The sequence below is a fragment of the Crocodylus siamensis genome, chromosome 2, assembly GCF_052110815.1.
Source record: "Crocodylus siamensis isolate JL-2025a chromosome 2, ASM5211081v1, whole genome shotgun sequence".
Lineage (NCBI taxonomy): Eukaryota > Metazoa > Chordata > Crocodylia > Crocodylidae > Crocodylus > Crocodylus siamensis.
In genome coordinates, this window is record NC_143396.1 from 6214482 (window position 1) to 6240884 (window position 26403).

The window sequence follows — 26403 nt, forward strand, 5'->3', positions numbered from 1 at the left end:
GGCAGGATCAGGCCTGTCCAAACCATCCTGTACAAATCCATTGTCTAACCTTTGAGCAAAACTACAGTCAACCCTGACGCAATGCAAGAAATAAAACAAGATCTGCCACAAGTAAGGGAGGGGGACCACAGTGGCCAACATCCTGTTTCTGAAAAGATTGTTAATAAAAGCTCAAGACATCCCAGGAAGAGGGGCAGGCCCCCTGCTACAGAGGAAGGCAACCCCGCCCCGCAGTCTGTACCAATCTGACCATGGGGTAAATTTCTTCCCAGTCCCAAGCAGCAACCAGCAAAGCCCAGAAGTCTAGGAAATCCCCATAGTTTTGCCTACGTCACCCTTGCCCAGTGGCTGTCCAGCCTATTCCTGAACACCTCTGGTGATGGAGAGTCCACAGCTTCCCTGGGCGTCTCTTCCACTGCTTCGCTGTGCTATCAGCGGTGAGTATCTCTTCTCTGCTGGGGGTATATGCGTGTGTATGTGTGCACATGTGCTGTGATGAACTGTGTGCATGTGTGACAGAATGAGAATGAGTGATGCTCCCCTTGAGAGGCCAGCCCATCCAAGGGATAAAGAGATCTACTGCTGCCGCCACTGCTGAAGTCATCTCCTTTTAGCGCCCCAGGATTTAACCCTTGTGGGACAGGCAGAGGCACAAGCTTCTGCTCCTTTCCCAGGGAGTGGAGATTGCGAGCCAGGGATAGCTGCCATGGGGGTGTGGGTGGGGGTGCTTTGGCCATGAATTGGATAGGCAGAGCTTCCCCTTCCTGTCTCCGTCCCTCCCCAGTCTCAGAACTGCCTTCCAGCCCCACAAGGGTTAAATCCTTCCCTCCTATTCCTTTGTATTTCAGTTCTCGTACTGTACCTACAAGAGAAAGCGGAACTTTTTCTGTATCTAAGCCAACTCCTCTGGCTGCTTGTCTACATCAGTCACCTTCTCAGCAGGGCTCTTTATGATGGGTCTCAGCTAGGGTGGCCATCATAAGAGGACAGTCCGGTTGTCCTCTTCCTCTACTGATACGAAACTAGATGCCTTTACATCATCTAGATAAAGCTATTTTTCTTGAAGAGAAAAATAGAGGACCTAAAGGTATCGGGTTTTGTATCAACAGAGGACGAGTAGCAGAAAACCAGAATGTCCTCTGTGATGGCCAGCTTAGTCTCAACCCTAGTTGATTTGCTTCAGTTTCAGCCTTGGCCTTCCCCCATCAGCTTAAGAAAATCCTAGACATGATGTAGTTATACCAGGAACCAGAGCAGGAAAGGATGAACTAGCCAGCAGTTAAAGCATGTTTGGCAGGTAGTTATACCTGTCCTTATCTCCTGTGCATTTCCATTTTGCATCTAGTTCTCCATTTAAGCCCATCCTTTCATTTGGCCTTCAGTAACCTAGGAAATCCTTATTAGTGACACGCTCAGGTTGAAGCCAATCCAACACGTCCCTACTTGCTTTGCTTAGTATGGTTCATGTTGGGTCGTTAAAACTGAGTTAAAAATAAAGCCCACTCTTCTCCAAACCCTCCTCTTGTTGTGTGTCGTTTGCTCTGGGAGTTGTGCAGGACTCGAACAATGGAAACAGAGGGTCAGCAGCTTGGTCATTTGCAGTTGGTTTCTCTCTGCAAATCTAGGGGCCCTAACACAAAGCTGGTAAGAATGGGGGATGGAAGACTTGCAGCAGGTCTTGGTCTGACTTTTGGGTCTGGCAGAGCCAATTCAAAACCTGTGGTACACTGATAACCACAGCAGGTACCTGATTCACCTTCCAGCGAACAGCCTGGGAGATGTTCTTTGCATTAGCTCCAGGGCTGCATTGGCCTCCTGACACCCTTCTAGGATCAAGCTATCTCTTTACTTTGCCCTTTCTGTCTGGCCACAAAGCCTGCTAGCCCCCTTCTTTTTCACCCCAAGCCTCCACCCATGAGCTGTGAACACAACAGGAAAATGTTAATACACAAATAAGTGACTGGGCCCATGGGGAACTTCCCTACTGACGTCAGGGATTGGGTCTGTAGAATCGACGTTGCTGATGGACAATGCTTTGTACTATTCACATTGAAGCAACAGTCTCATAAACATTCATAAAGCCCTGGAACAGGCTCCCCAGAAAGGTGGTGGATTCTCCATCCTTGGAGGTCGTGAAGACCCAGCTAGACAAAGCCTTGGCTGGGATGATGTAGTTGGGGCTGGTCCTGCTTTGACCAGGGGGTTAGACTAGATGTGACCTCCTGAGGTCCCTTCCCACCCTCGTTGTCTGTGATTCTATATCCAGGCTGTTTATGAATACAGCTCCCTCCATCCCACCCTCGTGGAAGGCAGGAAGTATTATCATCCCCATTTCACAGATGGGAAACTGAGGCAGCACCATTAAGTTGCCAGGATCACACAAAGAGTTAAGAAGTTCCTGGCACCCAGTCTTGTGCTCAGGCTGCTGCTTTTAATGAGCCATTACTGGGTGCTCCCCCATCTTTGGTGGACAGCTGCTTGGAGGCAGAAACATGCTGTGCCTGCCTCAGCCCCCGTGTTTCTGGGGCTGCAATGAGGCGAGAGCTCAGCTCCTGTTCTCCAAGCACAGACTCTGGGCACTTGAGCTCAGAGAAAGTTTCCATTAGCAGCAGGAGGCTGATGGTAGGGCTGAGTTCATCCTTCCTCACTACAAGGCAGCAGAGCCCAAGTGGTGCTTCTCAACCTTTTCCTCACAGGGATCCTTTCCCACCTACCTGGGATGATGCAGGAAACCACCTTCTTCAGGGGAAGGGCAGGAGGATGTGATGCCCTGATACCACTTCATGCCCTCTGTGCACTGGCGAGCCGGCTGGAGGATTGGTCAGGGAAGGTGAGGCTACAGAAAGTCTCCTCTGACAAGCTAAGCCTCTGCTGCCGCTATGGCCCCCTCATCCATCATACATCCTGCAGCTGAATCCATCCCGGTGATCCCCAGACCCTGGAAAGCAGGCAAGAAACCCTAGCACCATCCACAGGCAAGGTGAAAGCATCATGCCTCCCTCTTTGGCTATAAAGCCTGGGTGATGGGTCTACACGCCAGCCAAGGCAGCCGAATAGCATCTGAACGCAATTCCCTGCCCGTGAAGCCCCTTCCCCCAACCAAAAAACAAGTGCAAAGCCAAAGTTCTGGTTTTAAAAGGGGCCTTTCTCCATTTTATTTTTTCCTGAATAAAAATCCTTCACAGTCAGCTCTAGATATAGATAGAGAGAGATACGTATACATATAGAGCTTCTTTATATATATATATACATACCTCTGTACAGATATATACACACATGGTAGAAAATCCCAAGGCAGTAGCTCTTAACATCTTTATAACCCGATGGAGACAGACAACAGATTAGGAGTAGCTTGTGAAATGTGCTATCGGTTTAACAACGGTTTCTATATGGATACATCTTTGCTGTACAAAACTTCCAGGATGGGGTTTTTTGGTTTTTTTTTTTTAATTTTTAAAAATTTCTTGAAATACACAGACCAGAGGCAAAGTCGATACAACAGTGTTTGAACATGACCAGTGAACAGGAGATACACCCAACTTTAAATATGGATTCTTTCCAAAGTACTTTTTTTTTTTTTGGTGGATTTTAATTTTTATTTATTTATTTATTTGTATTTTTTTAAATTTTTTTTTTAGGGTTTTTATTTGTTTTTTTGCAAAGTCTCCATAGACGTAGTTCAGAGAACTGTTAACAGTCAACGCGGGACAAAAAGGGTTGTGGGGAGGGGGAACAGTTTTAAGTTCAGAACACTTCTGGTTTGAATTCACAGTAAGAGCAGAGGGAAAGTGAGGCTGGGAGGGAACGAAGGATGCACAGACGGGATTCAGGTTCGGCAGAGGCCCCAGTGCTGCTGGAGGGCCCGTGTGGAGTCCTACCACTAACCCAACCCCTGGGCCCATCCCACCATGGCTCAGCTGGTTTTTTATTGCTGGTGAACTCGGACAACAGGGTCAGCATGTCCTTAGCTGGCCTGGATTGCTGCTTTCTATGGGAGCCCATGGAGTTAAGGGGGTTCCTACCAGCCGGGGGGGGGGGGGGGTCAGACTTGCTGCTGCTCTTTGGGGACAGCCTTAGATGGAAAGGAGCATCTAAGCCAAGTGCATTTATTTGCAAGTTCCCCTACCCCTCACCCCCAGCGTGCATCAAAAGGCAGGCAGGGCCATTATCATAGGCTGCCCGGCAGTATCATAGGCAGTTTGCAGCATCTAAAAGATCCATGTGAGTGTAAATCAACACCCCCGGGAAGGGGCTCAGCTCAAGACTTGGCTGTGCAGAGCTTGGATGGGCTTGGTAGCAGCCAGCACGGTGGGGTTGGTCAGTGGTGCTCAGTCGCACCCCCCTGCACCTCAGCTCTGACCCCATTTGGACCTGAGGCCAGAATTTAGACCTGCCCTGGCCTCTGTTTGGGTCTGATGGGAGCGCGTTCAGACCCTGTGATGGTTTTTTGGGGTGGGCCTGGCCTGTCATACGCACAGCCTCTGCTGCTGGAAGTCCAAGGAGAACGGCTTCTCCAGGGGCCATGCAGCAAGATGTCGGAGCCGGGGGCAAGAGCCGGGACAGGGTGAGAGATCGCGCCTGTGTATAAGGGCTCCTGCTTTGATGGATGCTGGATCAGCAGCTCGGTTCTTCACCCACTCTCACTGCCACTAGCGGGGTCTTGCCCAGAACCACTCCATTTACACCATCCTAGAGCATCGCGCCTCTGCACGAGGGAGAGCATCGCATCTCTGAGCCTAGAGCATCACATCTCTGATGTAGTTCTTCTGAGAAGACGCGAACTTTAAAGCTCACAAGAACACTGCTGGCTCTCTCCAAGCTGCCCCGGCCAGTGCTCATCCAGGCTACAGGCTTTATTTTCATTTCTCTTGATATGATGCAGGGGAAGGGGGTGATGTATAACCTAAATGAAGACTCCCAGACCAGCCTTTCCAGCAGCAGAGCTGGCCATTCCCCATGTGTCTGTGCTGTCCATGTGATCTGGTTACAAGGATCCCCATGAAAAAAGCATTTGCAAACGGTTGCCTTCTCTGAGCCAGGAGAGTTAGATGGGGTCCTACACCACTGCTCCTGGACTCAGAGAGGTTCCAAGTGCCCTTGAAGATTTCACGATCCCCCGTGTCACAGCTGGGGGGGACAGTACACACGACACTTTGACGAGGGTGTGATCTGCCTTCCCAGGGGGAAATGCGGAGGGGATGCGAGATGTAAAGCCGGGGTAGCTATGGGCCAGGAAGATACGGCAGCCTATGGACTGTGTGGCTGCAAGTCGAGCCAAGTCCAGCCTCCGACAGTCAATGCGAACAGGCTATTACTGGTGCCCTCGACACCCGGTGGGGAGCTGCTCGGTGTGGGCAGCAATCCAGCGTGAACGTGTTGTGTGTTTGCACTTGTAGCCATGGAGAGGTGAAGTTCACACGATGCATCTATCTAGCGCTGCGAAAAGGATCAGACCTTCCTGCCACCCTCTCCCTAGCTCTCACCACTGGCCTATACTGTCTCATTCCCCCCCAGCCCAGTCCCACTGGCCAAACCCTGCAGATGCTTACTCAGCAAGACATTTTGCTTCAGACAGAGCTGAAGAATTTGGCCTTTGAATCCTTCCCAAGTAAAAGAGAGAGCACTGCCGGTTGTTGGTCCATGCTCGTCTCTCCAATACTCTCATCACTGGAGCACCCGCCCTCCCAGCCCCGTTTGCCTTCAGAATAAAGGACGTGGTTCAGAAGAGGGAGGTCTCACGCCCTTGCTGTGTCTTCGGTCACATTGGTCAAGAGGCTGCCGCCTTGGACAAGCTCTAAAGTGCCCCTTCAATGCAAGGAGACCATGGGTCGTCGCGGTGCCTCAGGAAGAGACCTGCAGCTGGGTGCCTAAGAGGCAGCCCCGTTTCTGGACATCTCTTCCGAGTGCCGCGGCCCCGGAAGAAGGAAGTCCCGGCCTTGTCTGAGCGGCCTTTGGGGAAGGTGCGGATCAATGCTGCAGTGTTTCCACGCTGGCTGCACCCTCAGGTCCCCCGGGGGACTATCAATGGGCAGAACGAAGACACGTCACAACACGACAGAGAGGGCCCGATCCTGGAAGATGCTGAGCAGCCCCTATCCCTACCAGGACTGGATGGGCACTGGGCACCTTCGAGGACCAGGCTCTTGGGGCCCTTTTAGACGCCCTCTGCTCTTACTGTAAATCCCAATCCGTCACCAACATAGACATCGACAGAATTTTCTTGGTGTGTTTAATCACCGTATATACAGGACCAGGCTGTTATTTACATCCAAGTACACTTGTCTCTGTAGAGCTTAGCAGCATAGAGTTGCCATTCGGTTCCTCCTTCGGGTAATAAGCAGGTCACGCACAGAAAACCATCAGGGATTTCCCCACTGTCTCGTGCTAGCAACTAGATTCATGCTGGCAGCGATCGCTGTGACCGCCGGTCAGGGGATTGGGGGAAGCAAAGCTGTGCTGGGCAGCAAGTGGCACACGGTACCAGCCGTGTTATTTGCAGGTGGGTTGCAAAGCCTTTGGGCCCCTGCTGCTGTGGAGGCCAGCAGATCGGAGCACGTGTCATCTTTAAGCAACAGGCAAAAATCACAAGGGACCCTTCACCCCCACGATGTGTAAGGGACTGATTCTCCCTACCTTGATACAAGCCTAACTCACTTGGGTCAACATCTCAGCTGGTGTAAAACAGTGGAGCCAATTTCTGAGGTTTGCTCACACCAGTAAGGGGCTGGCCTAGTGACTTCAAAAAGGTTACTCCGAGGAGAACCTCATGCAGTAACACCAACACTTTGCTGTGGTCCAAGGATCCCCAACTGGCATCCAGAGGAGGTTAAGGAAGAGTATCCCTGCTTTACCCGAGAGGCACGGAGAGTGAAAGGACCTGCCAAGGTCACCTAGCAAATCCAGATGAGAGATGGGGAAAGAATCTCCTTCTCCCGGCATGGGATCCCCTTCTTGCTTCATGCACACAGACTGCGAGGCCTTGCTACAGGTGCTGTTTCCGACATGAGTGCAGGCGTCTGCTGTTGACCTCGACCCTATGTGCTGGATGAAGCAAGGAAGTTGCAAGAACACCAAGGTGAGGATAAGAAAAAGCCAGGAAGGCTCCTGTAGGGGATGGGGGTCTGATCTCCCCTGAAAGGATAAGAAATCAGCACTTCATGCACAATTGTCTTACGATTCCTTCTGCAGCCACCTCTGGGGACAAGAAGGTACCTATGCTTTTCCACAGTCCGGGGCAGGCAGTGACAGAGAAAAGGGCCGCCCGTGGAAATGGCCGGGGGCTTTAAGAAGGTGGACTGTAATAAAGGGCCTGTGGCCCAGGGGACTCCTTCCAGCCTCAAGTTCTCATGTCGTTATCACAAGGGAGTTTTGCTGGGTTCCTTCCTCCCTTGCAAAAAAATACCATGGATCCCTTGCAGATCGGGCTCTCTGCTTACGCTCTTCCAAATGGGACTGCTCCAGCCTGCTTCCACAGCAACCCACAAAGATAAGCACCATCTCCTGAACCATGAGTGCAACCTCCAAGTGGTCTACGGGTCTCCCCAACCCTGGCTGGAGCGGATCGCAGCTCAAGGAGGGGATGCAGCTGCAGGACACATAGCAGCGATGCATCGTCAGAGCAGACTGCAGGCCCCTCTCCTTTCAGTTGAAAAGTCTTCCTAAGCTCCCCTTATCCTCAAGGAGGTCCGTGGCCCCTAAAGCTATAGATTGAGCCCAAGGCTTTTTGGTGGAAGCTCTGGATGGGATGAGGGGGCTGGAGTCATGGATCTGCTGGTGTTTAAGGGAAACGCCCGACAGAGTTCAGACATATTTGGGTCATGGCGTCATTTAAAGCACACGTGGGAGAAGCAGGGAGCCACTGGGACCCAGGTGACTAGCCCACCTGAAACACAGAGCTGGTCAAGGTTTGACATCCTCAGGGCCACCTGGCTCCTGCCACAGCCCTCGTGATACCTGAACACTGCTGGATTTTGGGCTGGTCTCGCTCTCGCTTCAGGTACTTCGGTGGTATCTTCATGCACACGCCCCCCATCAGGTGCGTAAACCTGCCTGCACATTGAAAGGATCTGAGATGCAATGATCCATGGGACAGATGTGCACTGAGAGGCCTTTCTACAGGTGGACTGGTGGCTGCCCTGCTTTGAGACCTGGTCAGGGTGCCCTAGACTAGGGAGACCGAGTTTACCGTAGAGATCAACACAGATCCATGTGAGCTCTGCGGTGCATGCCACATGTGACAACCCCTTCGAATAAGGGGGTGGCATCCATGTCAGTGGGAACATACCTTTGATTTCACTAAGGCTGGAGCATCACCCAGAGTAATGGGAGATGGAAAAAGCTCCAAGGCCCCTGGGCGCAGCCTGGTCGGAGGGCGGGTACTACTCCCTGGGACTTCTCTCTGCAGCATGGCCAGGGGAAGCTGATCTGAACTCCTTTGAAGGGACACTTGCAACTGCTTGGTGCTTGGCTTTGGTGCCCAAGGATCTCAAAGCCCTTTGTGCACCAGCATGAGTTAGTCTTCACAACGGCCCTGTGAGGTTGAGGGAGGGAGGTCTAACAAGGTGGGGGAAACTGAGGCACACAAAGGTGGAGTGACTCAAGGTCACCCAGATCTCCTGCTTCCAAGATGCGGCCTTCACCCTACCTACTGGGTGGACGTCCTTCAAGACCTGAACTCAGTCAAGGCCTCTGCGTTAGATGCTGAATGCCTCGACCCCCAGATGACTTTGATAGGCACTGAGGGGCTCAACGTTGTGCAGCATCGGGCCTTGGGTGGATATGCAGGTGTCTGGTTCTTTGGCTGGCACACACTGGCCCAGCTCCCTTCCAGGCAAGGCAGCTACTTTGATTTACCTCAGCTGAGATACTGGCTTAGTGAGAGTAAAGGGGCTGAAGACAGAGCCCAGCCTCACACAGACCCAGAAATGCCCCCCCAACTGGCCCTTCCATGGGGCTGCCACCCCCAGATTGGCCAAGCCAATACAGTGCCCTGCAGCGCACAGACTGTTGCATATACAACCCCACAACCTGGCACTAAAAGTGAGACTGCCACGGCGAGGATGGGTGCCACAGCGGGGATGGGTGGTGGACGCCCCATTGGGATCACAGTCAGAAGAGTCTGACTGCAAAACAGGTGTGGAGGGAATTAGACTTGCAATGCTAGGGAGAGCTCTTGGCTGTCACCATGTTCCCTGATGGAGCCCTTCATGGGAAGCAAAGCCCTTGGTGACATTATCCTGGCTCCACAGATGGAAGTCACTATAGTGCCCACTCTTGCCCTGATCATGCTCCTGGGAGGTGGCCATATTCACTTCCTCCTAGTCACCAGAAACTGGTCTCCAGTGACATCAGTCAGCACTGGCTCTCCTCTCCCTGACTGCCATTGACTCAGGCGGAGCAGGCACAGATTTAAAGCTGGCTCCCAAGCCCACAAAATCAATGGAAATCTTCCCCAGAGTTTGGACCCAGGCCCGCGCTCAGGAACCGAGTGCCCTTCTCGTTTGCCATGAACACTTTGCACCATCCCGCCCATGTATCGTGGAGCTCTGTTTCGCCTTGGGACCTTTGCCATTGGGCAGCTAACCTCTGCCGGCCACTGGGACCATTGCCAGGAAGCCGATTCACCTGGATCCTGATGGACCAGCGTGTTTTCTAAGCAGTGGAAACAGGGAAGCACCCATACGATCCATTGCTGGTTCCCCAAGAGTGTCCGCAACAGGTTGGCTGGCCACAGGGCCCCATTTTCTACTATGACAGGACCACTGCTGCCCATCAGTGCTGCTGTTATGATGCTCTGATTGCTGGTGTCCCATGCCCAGCAGACAAAGTCAGCTGGAAAACAACAAGATGAGACTCACTGGACTAGCTGTGCCTTTCCCAGTGACCTGCCTGCTGAATCTGGAGCTCACCATAAAGGTCCAAGCTGGAGTTCAGTGCTTTACAGGGACCTGTGAGCTGTCACAGGGTGGTGGGAGCTTGGACACGGGGAAATATAGAAAGTGAGCAGTCTCAAGCCCTCTCTCAGATGCCATTTGGATTCATCTTCTCAAGTCCTACGGCATCTCTTTAGAGCACTGGCAGACCACCACCTGGGAAAGCTCTCACTTACATAGGAGCTTCTGGGCTGCCAGCACCCATCTTGGAGGCAACGATCCTTGGTCTGCCTAGCTGCAAGCAACAGGCCTTGCTCCCAGTTGCCCTGAGCCCCCTGAACTCCATGTGGACAGCTTGAGTCCTTCTTGAGGTCCCCTCTCTGTTGCCAAAGTGGCATATAAAGTGGTCTTTGGGTAGGTGGGAATCCAGCCTGTTATGTTGCCCATCTATCTGCACTGCAAAGCTGAATGCTGCTCTTGCATGCAGACAGAAGAGTTGGTGCCTGTGGGCACCAATCAGCAGGGGGAACCAGGGTCCAATTTAGGAAGATGTACATATGTGCTTAACTTTAAGCTGGGTCCGCACTGGCATCACCACCTTGCTCACAGCTAGGCGCAGGATTGAACGTTTTTTTGAAGAGGGTCTAAGCCCTCTTCCTTCTACATGTCACACTTGAGTGCATGAGATAGCACAGCATTAGCAATATGTACATCATATCTGGGCCATATCTGAGAGGCTGACATGTGCTCCCCAACACAGCCGAGTCTACAGACCTGTAAGTCCTGACCTGACACCCATCTGCAAGCAGACACCCCTGCCCTGGGAACAACAGTCAGAGGAAGGGCACTTGGCATCATTCCTACATCAACTGCTACCTCGCAACGGGCAGACTCTTAAAGCTTCAGCCTGGATAAAGATCCAAGGAGTTGGGCTGTTTTGCTGAAGTCCTTGTTTCTCTGGGAATCAAGTGCAAGTTGCTTGAATTTCTGGTGCTCCCTCACGTTTCCAGGTCAGGAGCACAGGAAGAATAGGATCAGAGTGCTTTTTTTGCTACAACCTGGCCATCACCAAAACCCTGGCTGTCACCAAGGAATGGGGAGGAGCCGGAAACGAAAATGCAGCATATGTCAAACTGCTGAACTTCCAAAGAGCTGCTCAGCTCACTTGGGACACCAGGGCATGCTGGCTCACTTGTCCTCAGCTGGCTCATGCCAACCCCCAAGTGACATCATGGGCTCTGGCAATGCTAGAGATCCTTTTCCGATCTTAGTCAGCAGTCTGGTGTCACTGAAGTCAATGGGCATGAGTCCTATTGACTTCATGGGGACCAGGATTTGGCTCTCGCAAGACGGGATATTACCTTTCTTGCGATCCCCAGAGCTTTGCTCCGTTAGCCAATGTGGCTAAAAAAATGACCCAAAGAACAGAAAACCTGTCAGCTTAAAACTAATTTGACTGCAAAGACTTATCAAAAAAAGAAGAGGAGGAAGAAATGCAACCAAGAAATAAAAAACAACCCCAAGGGGCGTGAGCGGCGGGGGAAAGAGGATGGCAGCAAGTGAATAAGTAACAGTCACGGCATATTCCAAAAGGGCCGAAAAAGCTGTACTAGAAAAAACAGATGCGTGTCAGAGTATAACAACATACACCCACGGGTCTGTTACCTAAGGAGCACTGAAGAACCGAGTCAGGGTGGAGGGGTTGGTCGCAAGCAAGCTCACACCTCTCAGAGCACATCATCCCTCGGACGATTGCTGGCAGGAGTAGGTCGCACATGCACGGTCGTGATGCTCTGGGTGCCTCGTCAGATCTCGGTGGACTCTATTCGCTCCAGCCGGGAGGGAGTCCAGGGTTTTTTGTCCTCGCTGTGAGGCGAGCTCGTCGTCTTGCTGGTCATTTCGTTCACCTTGTGCTCCAGAATCTGGTTTTTCTGGTACATCTCCACGTAGTTGAGTTGCAGCTGCTTCTGGTACTTGATCACCTTTTCCTTCTCCTCCTGCCAGGTGCGTCGCTCCTCCTCAAAGTCCATCACCTGCTGCCCCCGCTGCTGGCGCTCCAGCTTCAGCTCTGCCTGCAGCCGCTCGACCTCCTTCTTCAGGATGTTGATGCTGTCCTCGTTCTGGCGTTTCATCTTGGCCTCGTCGCTCTCGCAGGCCAGCGGGTCCTGGAGCTTCTCACTGAGTTCGGGGGGGAAAGGCCCCGGGTGGCCCATGCTGGCCAGCGTCTGCTTGAGGCCAGAGACCTCGAGTTCACAGTGGTTCAGCTTTTCCCTTAGCATCTGCACCTCATTCATCTTCCTCTGGAGCTCGTTCTCGCAGATCTCCAGGTTGACGCTCTTGGAGCTGTAGGAGTCCTTCAAAGTGAGGATCTGTTCCTCCTTCTCCCGCAGGAAGTTCTTCCCTTCCTTGAGCTGCGTCCGCAGTCCCACGATCTCGTTTAGCTTCTGGGACACGTCCGCTTGGGAGTCCTTCAGCTGCTGCTTCAGCAGGGAGATCTCGCCAGCCTTCTGGCACACCTGAAAGAGCAGGCAGGGGACACGGTGAGATCACAACATGGGGACTTAGCATGGTGAATCGGGGGCAGAGTCCTTCCCCCGTTACGCTGGCCATATGCTCACAAAACCCTGTAGCAATCGATGGACTTACACTGCGTAAGACCCTTGTCATGGAGGGGAGACTAGTGATTCTCAGCCAGGATGCTGCGGCACCCTGGGGTGCCTTGAGACCCTTTCAAAGGGGTGCCACACAATGCTAGCACTATTAGGTGGGCAAACATGACTCACAAGAGAAAGCCAGAGATTTCAAAGAGGAACCCAGGGTGTTAAAAATCATTCTGTCCTGACATGGGCTTGCTGAGTTGTTTGCAACAGAACAATTTTTCTGTTAGTTTTCTGTAGTCAAATAAATTTTTACTTTACAGTGAGGGCTGCCAGGCTCTGGACTGGGCTCCCAAGGGAGGTGGTGCTCTTTCCTACCTTGGGGGTCTTCAAGAGGAGGCTGGACAGATATTTGGCTGGGGTGATATGATCCCAGCACCCATTCCTGCCTGGGGCAGGGGGTCGGACCTAATGATCTGTTTAGGTCCCTTCCGACCCCAAGTATTATGATACTAAATGAGTAGCATTTTTCTGAGGGTGCCCTTGAGCCTATCAAGCGGTGTCTCGGGCCTGAAAAGTTGGCGAACTCCTGCTTTTGATGCTTGCCTAGCTCTGTCCTGCTGACAAGGCCAGAAGAGCCTTTATTTTCTGGGAGGGTTTTGCATTAACCAGCCAAACTAAAATGCTATCCAAGGGCCTGATCCCAAACCCACTGAAATCAATGAGGGCTTTCTCCACTGACTTCAGCAGGATATAGATCAGGATCTAAATATGCCAACAGCAGTGTCATCTCAGAACTAAAATGCCTTTGGCCTTTTTGCCCTATGGCTATTCTCTCTGGCTGGAGGGGACAGGACATGGGGCAACGGCCTCAAGCTGTCACAGGGGAAAATTAGGTTGCAGATGAGGAGGAACTTTCTGCCTATTCGGGCGGCAGGCATTGGAACAGGTGCCTAGGGAAGTTGGGGAATCTCCATCCCTGGAAATTTTCAAAAGCAGGTTAGACAGACACTTGGCTGGGATGGTCTAGTTAGGGATGACGTTGCCTTGAACAGGGAACTGAAGCTGCCCCAGCTCAACCCTGACCTTGTCCAAGCTGGCTTTGTGCTGGTTCATGTGCCCAGCAGCAGGTGCCACAGCAGAAAGCCACTGGGTCATCTCCTAGCAGCAATCATGTGCTTTGTGGTTTTACAGCCCTTGCCTTTCCAGACGTGACTTGGCTGCAAGGAAACTGTGTGGTGACAAAGCGGCTCTGCCTGAACAGGGACAACACGGAGGTGTGGAGATCAAGGTGTGGAGATCAGCTGCATACACAGCCAGCACCAGAGCAAGATGCAAGGACTGAAGAGTAGAGCCACCTGTGTGGGTCTTCTGCATCCCCAAGTCCCTGGGATATATGGGCTTTCAATGATCAGCCCTTTTCTCCTGGTTGCTGGCAGGGCTGGGCAGTATTCAGAGGGGCGCCTTGCTCCCCACACACAGTGGCTTCCCCATTCCCTCCATCTCAGCTGGTCCCATCTTTAAAATGTGGGCTTCTGTGGTGGCCTCACCCAATAACCAGGCATGTAAAGCCCATATAGCTATAAAGAACAATTTGTGGAAGAGCTAGGAGTCAAACTCACAACCTCTCCTAGTTGAACTAATAGTAGACTACCACTATAACTGGAAGTGGTAGGCAAACCTGACCCTCACCATCACTACCAGCTGGTTATATTATTGTAAACTGCTAGAAGCCCAGTTTAAACCATGGCTGTTGCTCAGGTTTAGCGCACTCAGATGTGGACCAGGCCTGAGCAGCATGGAAGAGATCAGAAGAGGTCTCCATATCCCAATCTAGTGATGGGCAAGGAAATTGCTTGCACTCATTACTGATGGGGTTGTGCCACATCTACCTTCCCCTCTGCTACTGGTGGTAGGGTAAGGCAAGGTGAAAGGTGTTGACAGAGACAGAAGGTCAGATGGGTCTAGTGGGAAGTGCCATCCACATTATCCCTGATGACAATGCACTGCTTTGCATCTCAAATGCTTCATGAACACAGGCACACAAAGCCACAGTGACAAAAGTTGAGTAGTGTCAACCCAGTGGTGAAAAATGAGGCACAAAGGGAGGCTCTAGGACTTAATTCAGAGGACTGAGGCTGGAAAGAGAGCCTAGAAGGCAGGGTCCCAGAAGATGGAGGCACTTCCAGCCATCCTTGGTGCAACTGCTTATTCATGTCTTGATTAACCTGACTGGCCAACACAGTTTTCAGCCTTTTCTATGCTGGAGATGAGATCTGTGAGTCTGGCCTTTTAGTCTGTCATCTGTATAACTACACGGTTTACTGCTTCAGCCTATATCTACAAAGCAAAGCACTTAAGCTCTAGGCATGCAAACTGGCCCAGTGAAGTTAGTGTTCAAGTGCTGTGTTGGATGGACACCTACATTAGCAAAGGCTGAACCTTATCCTTCCCAGGCACTGGTGTCCCATGGTGGGTTTGCAACCAAAAGCCTGCTGGACTCTTACCTCCCACTTGGTTTCTTCAATCTTGGGAAGAAACTCGGCCTGCTCTTTCTTGAACGCCACAAATTTTTTCTCCAGCTCTTCTCGCTGCTGGAGAAGCTGTGCCACATCATCTTGGAGCTTCTTCTTGTCCTGCTGGAGCTTGAAAATTTGGAGTTGCAAGGCTTGCTGAGCCCTTTGGGCCTTCTTGGAGACCTGCTGCAGTTTGTTTGCATAATTTTGCCTGAGGTCCTCCATCTCACGCTCCCAAATCTTTTGCTTCTCCTCGAAAACCTGGAGGATAGCAGCCTCACTTTTGTCTAGGTTTCTTCTCATCTGGAGGACCTCCTGTTCCTTCTCCCAGAGCCTGTCTTCCAGGTCTTGGATAATGTCGTCTGTCGAGGGTGAATGGAAAGGCATCGTTTCATTAAGATGGTTGAGTCTATTGAAGGAAGAAGTGCTCTTGCTCGAAGACCGGCCGCTGTCTGAGGTAGATATCCCATTATATCCCACAATGTTCTTATCCACATAGGTTGTGCCAATGCGGTTGATGTGACTCGTTGAAGCGCTCATGGGACCAACGTGTTGGCTGTAGCCTGTCCCGTAAGTGGGCAAGCTGGTCAGAGAGTTACGGCCAGAATCAGAAAGCCCTCCCACTTGGTTTGTAGTCCTATTCAGGCTGGTCTTGTCAAGCCCACTTTTGACAGCAGACGGGCTATTGCTGTTGGTGTGATTCAGGCTCTTCCTGTTCTCTGCCACTCCATTGTTCTGCGGTGGGCAGAGGTTCTGCATGGAATGGAAGTTTTTAGGAACTACTGGTTTAAAGGCTGAAGGTCTAACTAAGGGCTCATTGCTCTGCAAAGGAAAAAAGATTCTCACATCAAACAGAGGAGGTGATGCTCCAACAATATACAAAACACCATGCAACAGTCAGGGTCAAGTCTGAATCAGGGTAGCTCTAGAGCAGGGGTGGGCAAAACATGGCCCAGGGGCTGGATCTGGCCCACCAGGCCATTCTATCCAGCCTGTGTGGCCCCTAAAACATTTAGAAAATTTAATATTTATTTGCTCCTGACTGCCTGTCAAAGATGACAGGAGCCAGGGGCAGTAGGACCCAGGGGAAGCTGGCAGCAGGACCCAGCATCAAGGCACCCCAGCCCTGCTCCCCCAACTAGAAGAGGCTTCTGGCCTGGGACCATGGGGCTGTTCCTGCTTTCCTGCACTGGAGAGGGAAATGCGACCGTCGACAGCTTGCCAAAACTTGCTAAGTGGCCCTCTGCCTGAAATAATTGCCCGCCCTGCTCTAGAAGTTCTGCTGTGGTTGATGGAATAACACTGACTTTACCTCTCTCAGAGGTCAGTTAGCCCCTGTACCTTCCACTCATCACTTTTAAATAAAAAGTCATTGATTTTTAGGCTTAATATTGGCCTCAGGACGTCCTGGCTCCCAGGCATGTTCTTAAAGCACTCTGCTCCCCTGTCTCTAACACTGAAGTGAATAATGATTCTTCTGTGAAATCCTATGAAATACGAATTTTCATTTCTACCCGGGAGAACTTTTACAATCTTTTCTCCAATGCCTGATGAAGGGTGTTGGTGCCCGAAAGCTTGCACTTAAAGACATTTGTTTTTGCAAAAATCTTGTTGGTCTAATAAAACATATCATCTCTAATATGAGTCCTGATTGCCTTAATGATTCCTCCTACATTTCTGTGGTTATCCTTTGACAGTCTATTACAATTCCCTCTGTAAGAGAGGAGGCACCATCTTACTCTGAGTATGGGCCTGGACATTAGTCTGGACACTGATTATTCAGAATTATCTGTAAGCTTATTTGTTGCGATGCATTTGGCTTTGAAGGACTTTACTCAATAAGGGCATGTTTTTAAAAGGAATCTAATCCATTTTATTGAAAACTAAGCAAGCCCTTGGATTAGTGCAGAATAACAGTTAATAATACCAATTATCTACTCTGAGCAGAGCCAATGAAAAGCCCAGAGGAGTCAACAGTATTGACTTTAATGGACTACAGATCATACTCACATGGAGCCTTTCATGGGATGATTTCAAAGCACTTCAAACCCCAGCACAGCACAGAAGGGAGGAATGGCTTTTCCATGGACACAGCAATGCCTGACTCAGAAGCATTCAGTTCCCCAGTTGTCAATAATCAACTCTCCTCTACACAGAAACTAACTTACATTTATGCAACAGTTGGGTGACCCTAAAGAAGGGGGGTTCTCATTTTCTTCCACCTGTGAAGGTGCCTAGGAAACTCATGATTCTTTCTAACAAGGGATACAAAAAGGGGGTAAATTTTCCTCATTTTTTTCCAATTCTTAAGGAAATAAATCTTTGAGGGGAGTGGAAGAGAGCTCTGAATGGGACTGTAGGTGAAAAGTAACTCAGAAAAATCATCATCGAAGACTGATTCATCATCAAGATAGACTTAGCCTCAAGCATGAAACCCCAGCATTGAAAAGGTCAGGGTCAGACAGCAGTGATCTGGAGCCTGCCCATATGACCCGCTGAAAGGCATCACATCAGCGCCCCTGGAGAATGTGCTCCTTTCTAAGCTGAAGGGGCTGGCACGGCTGCTCCCCTAATAATGCCCTTACCCTCTGGAGCCCCCCGGACCAGCTCTATACCTGTGTGAGTGGTCACTCATTTCAGTGGGGTTTTGCTGGTTTACACCTGCTAACGATCTGGTCTTTTGTTTCCAGGGGGCATTCAGGGTATATGGCTCCTTCCATCCTTTGCAAGTCTGCCCCAACTACCAATGAATGGGACCGCTTACCATGGCAGTTTACATCTTGTGGGCATTTGTGCACTAGGAACTCAACAGAGACTGCACAAAGGCCTCCAGACAGCAACGTCTGCTCATCTGCTGGTCTGGGAGACTTGGCAGGGAAGGGTGGCCACTCCCTTGTGTTCCTCCAAGCTCCTCCAGTCTCCTGAACTGGCCAAACAATCCCAGATCTGGAGCTGGGTGCTCTTTATTCCCCTGAACAAAGTCTTCCCAAATTGTGTCATTAGAGTCACTTCAAGCAGGTGCCACCAGGCACCAAGGCAGGAAAGCCTCTTACCTGGTCCAATTTCCCAGAGATCGGCAATATCTTTGGTGGATTACTGGGTTCTCTGTACTGGGGAGGAGGTGGCATGTTCTTCTCGTTATTGGTGGCCACGTTCCCACAAATGTCCGTCTTCAGCTTCTCACTCTTGCGTAAGTCCCCGTTGATGTAGAGGGAGTTGGAGATCTTCTCGGTCTTGTACGTCTTCTCCTCCCCGGAGTAACGGTTGGAGATCTCCCGCGTGGAATAGCCATTTCGAGAGCCGTCTGCCTGCCTGCTGCTGCTCTGAGTCCTGGTCCCCACACTTTTCATGGCAAACTCCTGCTCGTTGGCGACGCCGCTGCCAACGCTTCCCATAGTGCTCTGGGAGGAGGTTTCAGAGGACCTAGAGGCAAAAGAGTGGAAAGTCTCCTGGCTCTGGTAGCTTGGGTCACTAAGAACTGACAGGGTCTCTAATTTGGCCATGGCAACCGAGAGGCGAAGTCAGGGCGTGAATCAGTGGCACTGGAAGAGAGGAAAGTGAGAGAGGGTGAGTGAGCTGTCCCTGTTGACCATCTTCCCTTGATCAGTTCAAGGCAAAGTGGAGCAAATATGTGCCTCAGTCCCAGGGGTCTCGGGAAGTCAGGGCAAGAATTGTCCCCTCCCTGCCTGTGCTGTTTTGTATCTGCACCCTTGGCTGTGTCTTGGGCAAGGTCTTGGGTCTTGGTAGCCAGGACCTCACTGTTCATGTGAGAAGCAACAGGGGGTGAGTCTGTGCAGCAGCATGTCTGTCGGGGCCCCAGATCTGCCCCAACCTAGCGCTCAACTCCCCTGCTGCTTATGTGCCCCAAACCCTGCCCAGCCCAAGGCAGCAGAACGACTCTTCCTCCTCCCCATCTGGGGCTCTCGTAGGTGGAGGGGTCTCTGTGTGCGGGAGCAAGCGGAGCTCCCCAACACCATTCTTCTGGGGAGGGTTATTACAATAACTATTTGCAGCTCCCAGTATTGAATCATTTTTGCACTGGCTTTAGGGGCAAAACAGGCTCACACAGTTGTAAGCTCCTGCACTGGACCCTGCCTGGTCCATCCATGGTCCTGGCAAGAATGCTTCCCTACAGGCAATTTTCCAGTACAATCTTCCCTAAAGGATGGGGTTCCCAGTACCTCCCTGGGCAGGCTGTGCTCCAGCCTAAGGGTGAAGTTACATGTTACACTTAGACCATACTAAGGCGCTTATCCATGAGCACCCCCAGTTTAAACCGCGTTAACTCATGCTAAGTGCCCTCTGAGCATCTCAAAGGTACACCGCTTCAGGCAAGGGTTACCTCTGGGCTGTGCTACCCGGTTCATTTTAGGGTAGCTCCAGTCTGCTCCACAGAGATAAGACGAACAATTTGCAGTCATCCATCATCCCAGGGTGCACTGCTCCTAGTCCCTCCCTCATCAGGGATAGATACCATGTGTCCTGGCCCCTAACCACACCCCTGCTTGCCAGCCCGCTAGTGGCCAGTCAGAGCCGTACAGGCAAGAAACGGTACTAACCCTTAACTGACGGCTTATAGCACGTTCTAACTTCAACACTGCTTAAAATGCCATGGATTTAGTATGGGCTAAGTGTGAGGTGTGTCTTCACCCTAACGCCGAACATTTCCCAGTAAATGCCCCCACTCCCCTCTGTTCATCCTACACGTCTGCCAGGCATTTTAACGCTAAGTACCTCCCCTCAGACCAGCCTGAGCTCTTCCTGTCCCCTTCCAAAAGCACGCCCATTGGGATCGTGCTTCTCCTCCTTGGGATTTAAGCCAAAACCCCTTGAACCGTTCCTGCTTAGCTCAGGCTCTCCACCTGCTTGCACATTTATGGTGCTTTTCTCCCATTTTCCCCACCTCTTTCCTCCCCGCTCTCTGGCATGGAAGAGCCTAGCACTAAATGCAGTGTTTTCGGCGTGGGCTCAGCAGCCTCCAGAAATGCTCTCTCTCCAATAGAGGCATCTCATGTAGCACCTCTCCTATGTTCAGTGGTTGGCCAAAGAGGCTCTCTCTTCCCAGATCACAGTGGATCGCTTTAGATCAAAGGTCATTAGTGATTTTGGCTTCCTCAGGTGAGAAACATGTCACAGGGCCTGAGTTCCTGATGGTGGCAATTTGAGACTTTCTGGAAAAATCAGGCTGTAGCTTCAGCTGGACACCAAAACCCACTATTCACTTACAAACCTGTCAGCCTCGCTGTTAATGGGCATGCTTGCATGGCACGGGTCCCAACCCTCAGCTGACTCAGCTCCTAAGGGCCTGTCCCAGCATGCACTGCAATCCATGTCAAGTCTGGGATGTGCTTCCTACACTCAGTCTCTTTGGTTAGAGCCCGGGTCAGAAATCCACAGGGGCCGATGAGCCACCAGATTCAAGATGTAATAAAAGCTCTGGGACCACCTCTATTTGGTTTTTGACTAAAGAGAGAGACTGAGAGACCTGCACAGTACAATAATGGTGGACTTCCCATTCCCATGCAGATTAAACCGAACCTCTCTTTGACTGAAATCAGGACTGTCCAACTGGCGGCTTGCGGATCACATGTGGTCCCCAAGGGATTAACATGCAGGTCCTGGGCTCTTGGTCTGGATGCTGCTCCCCACTTTGCTGCCACTGGAGACTCCCCCCCCCATGACTTCCACTGCCTGCTCCCTCCGCTGCGGAGGAGGAGGGGGTGGTGTAATAGGGGCTGTGGGAGCCCCTGCTTGGGGAGCTCAGGGGGACCTGGGGTGCAGCAGAAGCTGCCCACCACGTGCCGGGGGGCCAGGAGGTGCAGAGGCTTGCATAGGGTGCAGGGGAGGGGGCTTTGTGTGTGTGTGTGGCTGGGGGAGCGCACACGATACCACAGGGACGTGAGTGGTGTGGCAGGAACGGGGGCCGTGCAGTGCTGCATGGAGCCCCCCATGGCATGCACCCGGGGTGCAGGTGATCCCAGCGGCACGTGGCTAGGAGGCCTGCAGCCGCCAGCCACTCTAAAGCCGGGCAGCCCGGATTGCTGGTTGCAGTTGCATAACGCTGATTGAAATCAACTCCTTTCCAGGCTGAAATGATTTCCGTGAAAAGAAAACAATACAACAAACCCCTTTGTTCTGATTGCCCTGCCAGCTGCAGTTGGATCATTTGGGTTCACTGGGGTGGCTGTTAATGAAAAGGGGCCCATTTTCGAACCGTGAGGGAAGAAGAACTGCAGGGAAGATGCATGTGATGAGAACAGCCCGGGGGTCACAGCAGTCACTGGAAAAACCTCTCACTGCATTCAGGGACTTGCGCCAAGCCTGGACTGGCTCTTTGTTCTCCGTGTGCTGATGGATTCTGTCTCCACTGAAACCCAACCCCAGGCTCACAAGCCTATACGGGGTCCATCGTTCACACTTAGCCACGAGGGGGTGGGCACTCTCTCCACCCGCTGCACGTGGAAGGTCGCACCCCACTGCTGTCGGGGGCTGCACGGAGCTGGGGAGAGTCGGGCCGACTGAGCACAGCGGGGGCTGTCAGAAGCACTGCCAAGAGATGCACCAGCTGTGCCAAGCACCTCCCCGGTCCTGCGGCTGAGAGGAGCAGATGCTTATCCCAATCAAAGTGATGGGCGATGCTGGTAGTGGAATGAAGGAGACGCTATAATAAAAATGGACCTTGGGCCAAACCTCCCTGGGGATAATTCATTGTTTTACTCAGATTGACTTCCACTGATGTCCAGGAGAGTTTGGCCTCTCTGCTGAACCAGGGCTTTGGGGACCTGCTCTTGCTACAGCCATCAGTGTATCACGAGAGCGTAGCAAGGTCCCCGACCTGCGCAGCCTGCTGTACGGGGTTTTTGCACACTCCCTCTCATCCAAGGGTCCCAAAGCACGGTGTGGATATGGGGCCAATCTTCAGCTAAGGCTGTCTGAGCCCAGCGGGGCTCTGCTGATTTAAGCCAGACGACAAGCTGATCTATCATACGAAGACCTGCAGCATTCCCCAGAGCGGAGAAAAGGTCGCTCTTATCACGGCGGGGTCCTCCACTTCGCGTTTCCTGAAGTAGACCTCCTGCTGGGGGTGCGCACACATGAACAGGCTCGGGGACTGCTGCGGCAGAGGTTAACGAGGCCTCAGGGTCCCACTCTAAATGGGGGTCGCAACGCTGGCCCGCACTGGAGCCCCTCAGGCTGGAGGTGTTGGATCTGTCATATTATTGCTATTCATAGGACGAGGGGAAAGGAGACTGCCTTCTCCTTGGGCTGTGGGAACATCATTGCAAAGCGAGCCCTCCCCACACAAAACAGGACGGTTGGCATTATTTACTTTGCAGAGCCAGCTTAGGTCTAAAGGTCGGCTCCAACACGGCAGCTGCTCTGCTCCCAAGTGTCCCCTGTAATCACAGCGTGCTCCCGGGTCCTGTCATTTGTGCTAAAAAGAACGGAACGGAGAAACAGAGGTTACAAGGAGTTGCACGGCAGACACGGCTGCGCTGCTGGAGACGCTTGCCCTGCGCCTCCCTCCATCCGCCCTGGGACCTTCTCTTGAACAGTGACCTGATCTCACTGCAGTTGGGAGGATGCTGCTGCAGCGGGCCCGATCCTGCCCAGTGACAGGGGAGCAGCCTCATGCTCAAGAAAACACAATAAGCAGGGGTGCTGAGTCTGGGGTGGGGTCCCTGATGGGGTGGTTACGGGGCAATGGGCCATGCAGCTCCCAAATTCCCCTGGCTTGCTACCAGGCATTGAGATTCACAGCTCCCATCAGGAGGAGGATGCCTCTGCCACCCCCCTACGCTCTACCCACTTTTAACCTGTGCTTTATTAGCAAAGGGCACTGGGCTCAGATCGGGGGTTCTGGTTCAGCCCATCTCTAGCTGGTGAAACCTTCAGCACAGCTTTGCCCTGACAGCTTTCTGCAAATAAAAGACCTTCAGTGCTTAGGAGAAATAAGGTGACAATCGGCATGCTTGGTATGTGTGACATGGTGATTGGTATGTGTAACTTGGCAAGCGCTGGACAGGTGAGGCGATGGAAGGGTGTTTATACAACCCCCACTCCCAAAGTGACTGCAAACTAGTGGCGGGGAAGCTAGAGACTCACAGGAGGCTGCTGCTACAATGCAACCATTGGAGTTTTTGAACTTCAGTGGGATTAACCCAGGAGGCCAGCAGCCCCGTTGGGTGAAGCAGCTTGTGAAAGGCACCTTGCTGGAAGGGCTAATGCTCTCTGGAAGACATCTACGACTATCTTGGATCAACGCTCCCACGTGCAATGGGGTAGAGATTTCACAGACCCCCACCGGGGAATCCTCCCAGAGAACTGTTATGGTGATGTCTTGGACAGTCCTTGCCCTGCAGTCCTCTCCACAGCAAAACACCTGCCAAGACCCTTCGGTGATAACCCACTTAACCGCCCATCCAGAGACAGAACAACTAGGCCTTCATACAGTCAAGTGCCCCATGCTAGGCTTTTGCTCCCAGAAGGAATGGGAGAGGAGATGGCATGGGTGTAATGGCAGAGAAGTGAGCTATGGATCACTTCGTCTGAACAGTACAAAAATAGTTTGAGCTTGGGGTCCATTTAGGGGTAGCTTTCCAAAGGATGTGATGAGACCTCCACAGTCTCAGGCACTTAGAGCTGAAGAGGACCCGGTACCATATGCGGGACAGTGAGACTATCTCTGTTCTCAAAGGGGGGTGGCCTACCCCTGTTCCCACTGATGTTGGAGGGAGCTTTAGTATGAGGCTGGCTCTTGTTGGTGGGGAGAACTCCAGAAGATCACTGCCTTCATCCATTCTCTTTCATCCCCTTAGCACTAAAGACCGGTGTCTTCTTCTCCCAGCTGGTCACTTTAATTTTCCCCTCTGCTGGAAGGAAGCCTCAGGGTATGAGTGCACAGTGCAAAGCAAGTGCCATGAGGTGGCCTGGCAGCCGTTACATTTGTGGCGTGACTCACGTGTTAACCGCACCACAAATTGCAACATGCCATGTATCCCGGCCATGTTATGTCACTGTAAACTGCACATCAGCCACATATAACACAGACCATATTTGTAGCTGGTTTGTACAGTGCCTTAAATTGTAGGTGTCGCATGTGTTCCAGACCTAGGGTTACCTTGGCTGATGCCAACCATCAGCCAATTGTAGCATCACCTGCCACAGCCCTGGGTCCCAGGCCTACCCCCAGCCCAGTCCCTGGGGATCAGGCTGGGAGACCTCCAGGTGGGTGACTGAGATCTGAGGAATTTTATGCCCCATTGCAAACAGTGCATGTCCTACTATGTATGTACAGAATGGCAGGATACACCATTTTTGGGATGAGGAATAAAATTCCTAAGGTCCTGGTTGCACCCTTAGTTGAACGAGGGACAGAGAACTGCTATACTCACTGCACAACGGTTAAACAAACCCTGCTGGGCAATGCACATGATCTCAAATGACCAGGGTCGACGTGCAGGAGAATACCACTCTCCACAGGAGACAAGGCAGGGTGCTCTGGGATGGCGCAGTGGAAAGTGATAACCCGAGCCCTTGGCAGAAGGAAAGAAATGACATTTAGTGTCATCACCCCTGCACACTTCATGGGGACTTTGACCCTGACTCTGAGGGTCTGATGAAGTAGCTGGAGACACTTGGCCTTAAAAAAAAATACAAGGTATGTGAAGTATTGATTTGGTGTGTGAGAAAGGTGGGTGGGGAGCATAGTATCACTATGCACTACGGCAGAGCAGAGAAGGTCAGTGAACATACTCTCCGGCAGCTGTCCTGAAGGGGATACATTTTGAATCCCCTGGCCCATTCAGTGCCTGCCTCCTGTGGACCTCATCTCTGTACGACTCTAGCCTCCTACCCTGGCTTTTCGGCTGAGACCAACACTGGGTATTCAGAAACTACAGGAGATGCCCTGAGACCCATCTGTTAGGTCCCCATTCAATACAGGCTTTCACAAACAGTCCATGGATGGCAAGGGCTTTCAGCCTGCGGTGGATCAATCTGGCCCCACAGAGATTGGGTAGATTTTAAACTGGTGGAAAAACCTGATCGGACCATTGAAGCCCCGGGAGGCAGAGCCATTCACAGCAGTTGGGGTCTGTTCCAAAATCCTCCGTATCCCGAACCAAGCCTCGGAGCCACCCCAGCACGATGAACAAGAGATCGGGCCAAGCCCAGGCATCAACCGACCTCCTCAGAGTCCTCTTCCCTCTTTCCGCGGAGCAGAGTTCATGTCTGGCCTAGTCTACACGGTGCAATGCAGCGCTGCACAGATGCCTCAGTGAGCTCCCAGGCAGCTGGCTTGGGTACTGGAAGTGACAGCATGGTGCTGTGTGCAGGCTAATGTACGCTGCTCCTCAATTAACCTGGGCACCATGCCCTGCCGGCGTGATTAGCACGGCTTCCAGGACCCAAGCTAACTTGCTTGGGTATCCTGATCCATGCAGACTTGAGGCCCAAGGCATATTACACTTATCACTCAGTCACCAAGATGTGATCCTAGTCCACCCTGCTCAGCTCCCTAGGAAATAGTAATAGCAGGCTAAGTTGGGTGTCAGCCACCAGCCCTGCTTCGAACCCTACCGGTACCTCTGGGTGAGTTAAGGACTGGCCTGATGGGATCCATGTAGGGTCTTCTTGGGTTCGGGTCCCTGAAAAGGTGTGCAATCCAAATGAAAACCCAGCAATCCGAATTAAACACAGGGATTGGCACTGAGGACTTGATGAAACCATTAAGAGTCAAGTGCCTAAATAGCCTGAATTTTAGCCCGGTTATTAGGAGCTTTTCTGTTTTCTTTGTGTTGGAGGTGAGAAGGCAGGAAGAAAACAGGCTTCAGGTTGCAGAGTAACACCCATTACAACCTGCCCCTGGGGCCACTTTTCTCTCTGTAGGCACCCCAAGGGACATCCACACCACCCCACCACCCTCCCGCAGAGAAGGCCGGCTCTCATTCAGAGCTCAGCTCCAATGCCCTTTGTGATAAGCTCTATTTAATAGAGTGGAGTGCTATTCAGTGTGAACAAGGGCACCAGGATACCGCTCTCCCGCTTTTTAAAAAGGTGGTTTTGTTTCCAAGTCAGTGAAAACGAGCACTTGGTGAGAGGTATTTTTTCTAAAGCAAGCGCTCCCCCTCCATAATTTTTAAAACAATTATTTAAAAAAACCAAAATAAAACAAACCCCATAACAGTTATGATAGTTTGTGAACTGAAACAAATTAGTTTCTCAAATTCTAGCTTTATCTTGAAAAATAAGCATTTTGACCACCCCCCCAGCCCCGCCCCAAATTTGACAAGAGCATAACAAATGCAACGTTTCAATATCAATGGGCGCGTCTACACAAGACGCTAAATGCGCAGTAGATTAATTCTACTGCACATTAGGGTGTCACAGCAAGAGCTGTGCTAATGCACAGTAGAA

At 51.7% G+C, this 26403-nt stretch overlaps 1 protein-coding gene across 7 annotated transcripts in view; it reads right to left on the reverse strand.

Moving 5' to 3' along the window:
* Positions 1-3132: 3132 nt before the first annotated feature.
* The window catches only part of LZTS3 (leucine zipper tumor suppressor family member 3), an 88148-nt gene continuing 64877 nt past the window's right edge, over positions 3133-26403 (reverse strand). For 2 of the 7 annotated variants that reach the window (XM_090035084.1, XM_090035085.1), the window contains exons 2-4: positions 18039-18527; positions 14977-15807; positions 3133-12388 (exon numbers count right to left, since the gene is read on the reverse strand). In XM_090035084.1, the coding sequence (XP_089891210.1) occupies positions 11678-12388; positions 14977-15807; positions 18039-18488 (1992 nt within the window). In that variant the 5' untranslated portion in view covers positions 18489-18527 and the 3' untranslated portion in view covers positions 3133-11677. Of the gene's footprint in view, positions 12389-14976; positions 15808-18038; positions 22421-24380; positions 25471-26403 lie in introns of those variants that run through there. The other 5 variants (XM_090035079.1, XM_090035081.1, XM_090035083.1 and 2 more) reach the window with 4 other exon arrangements.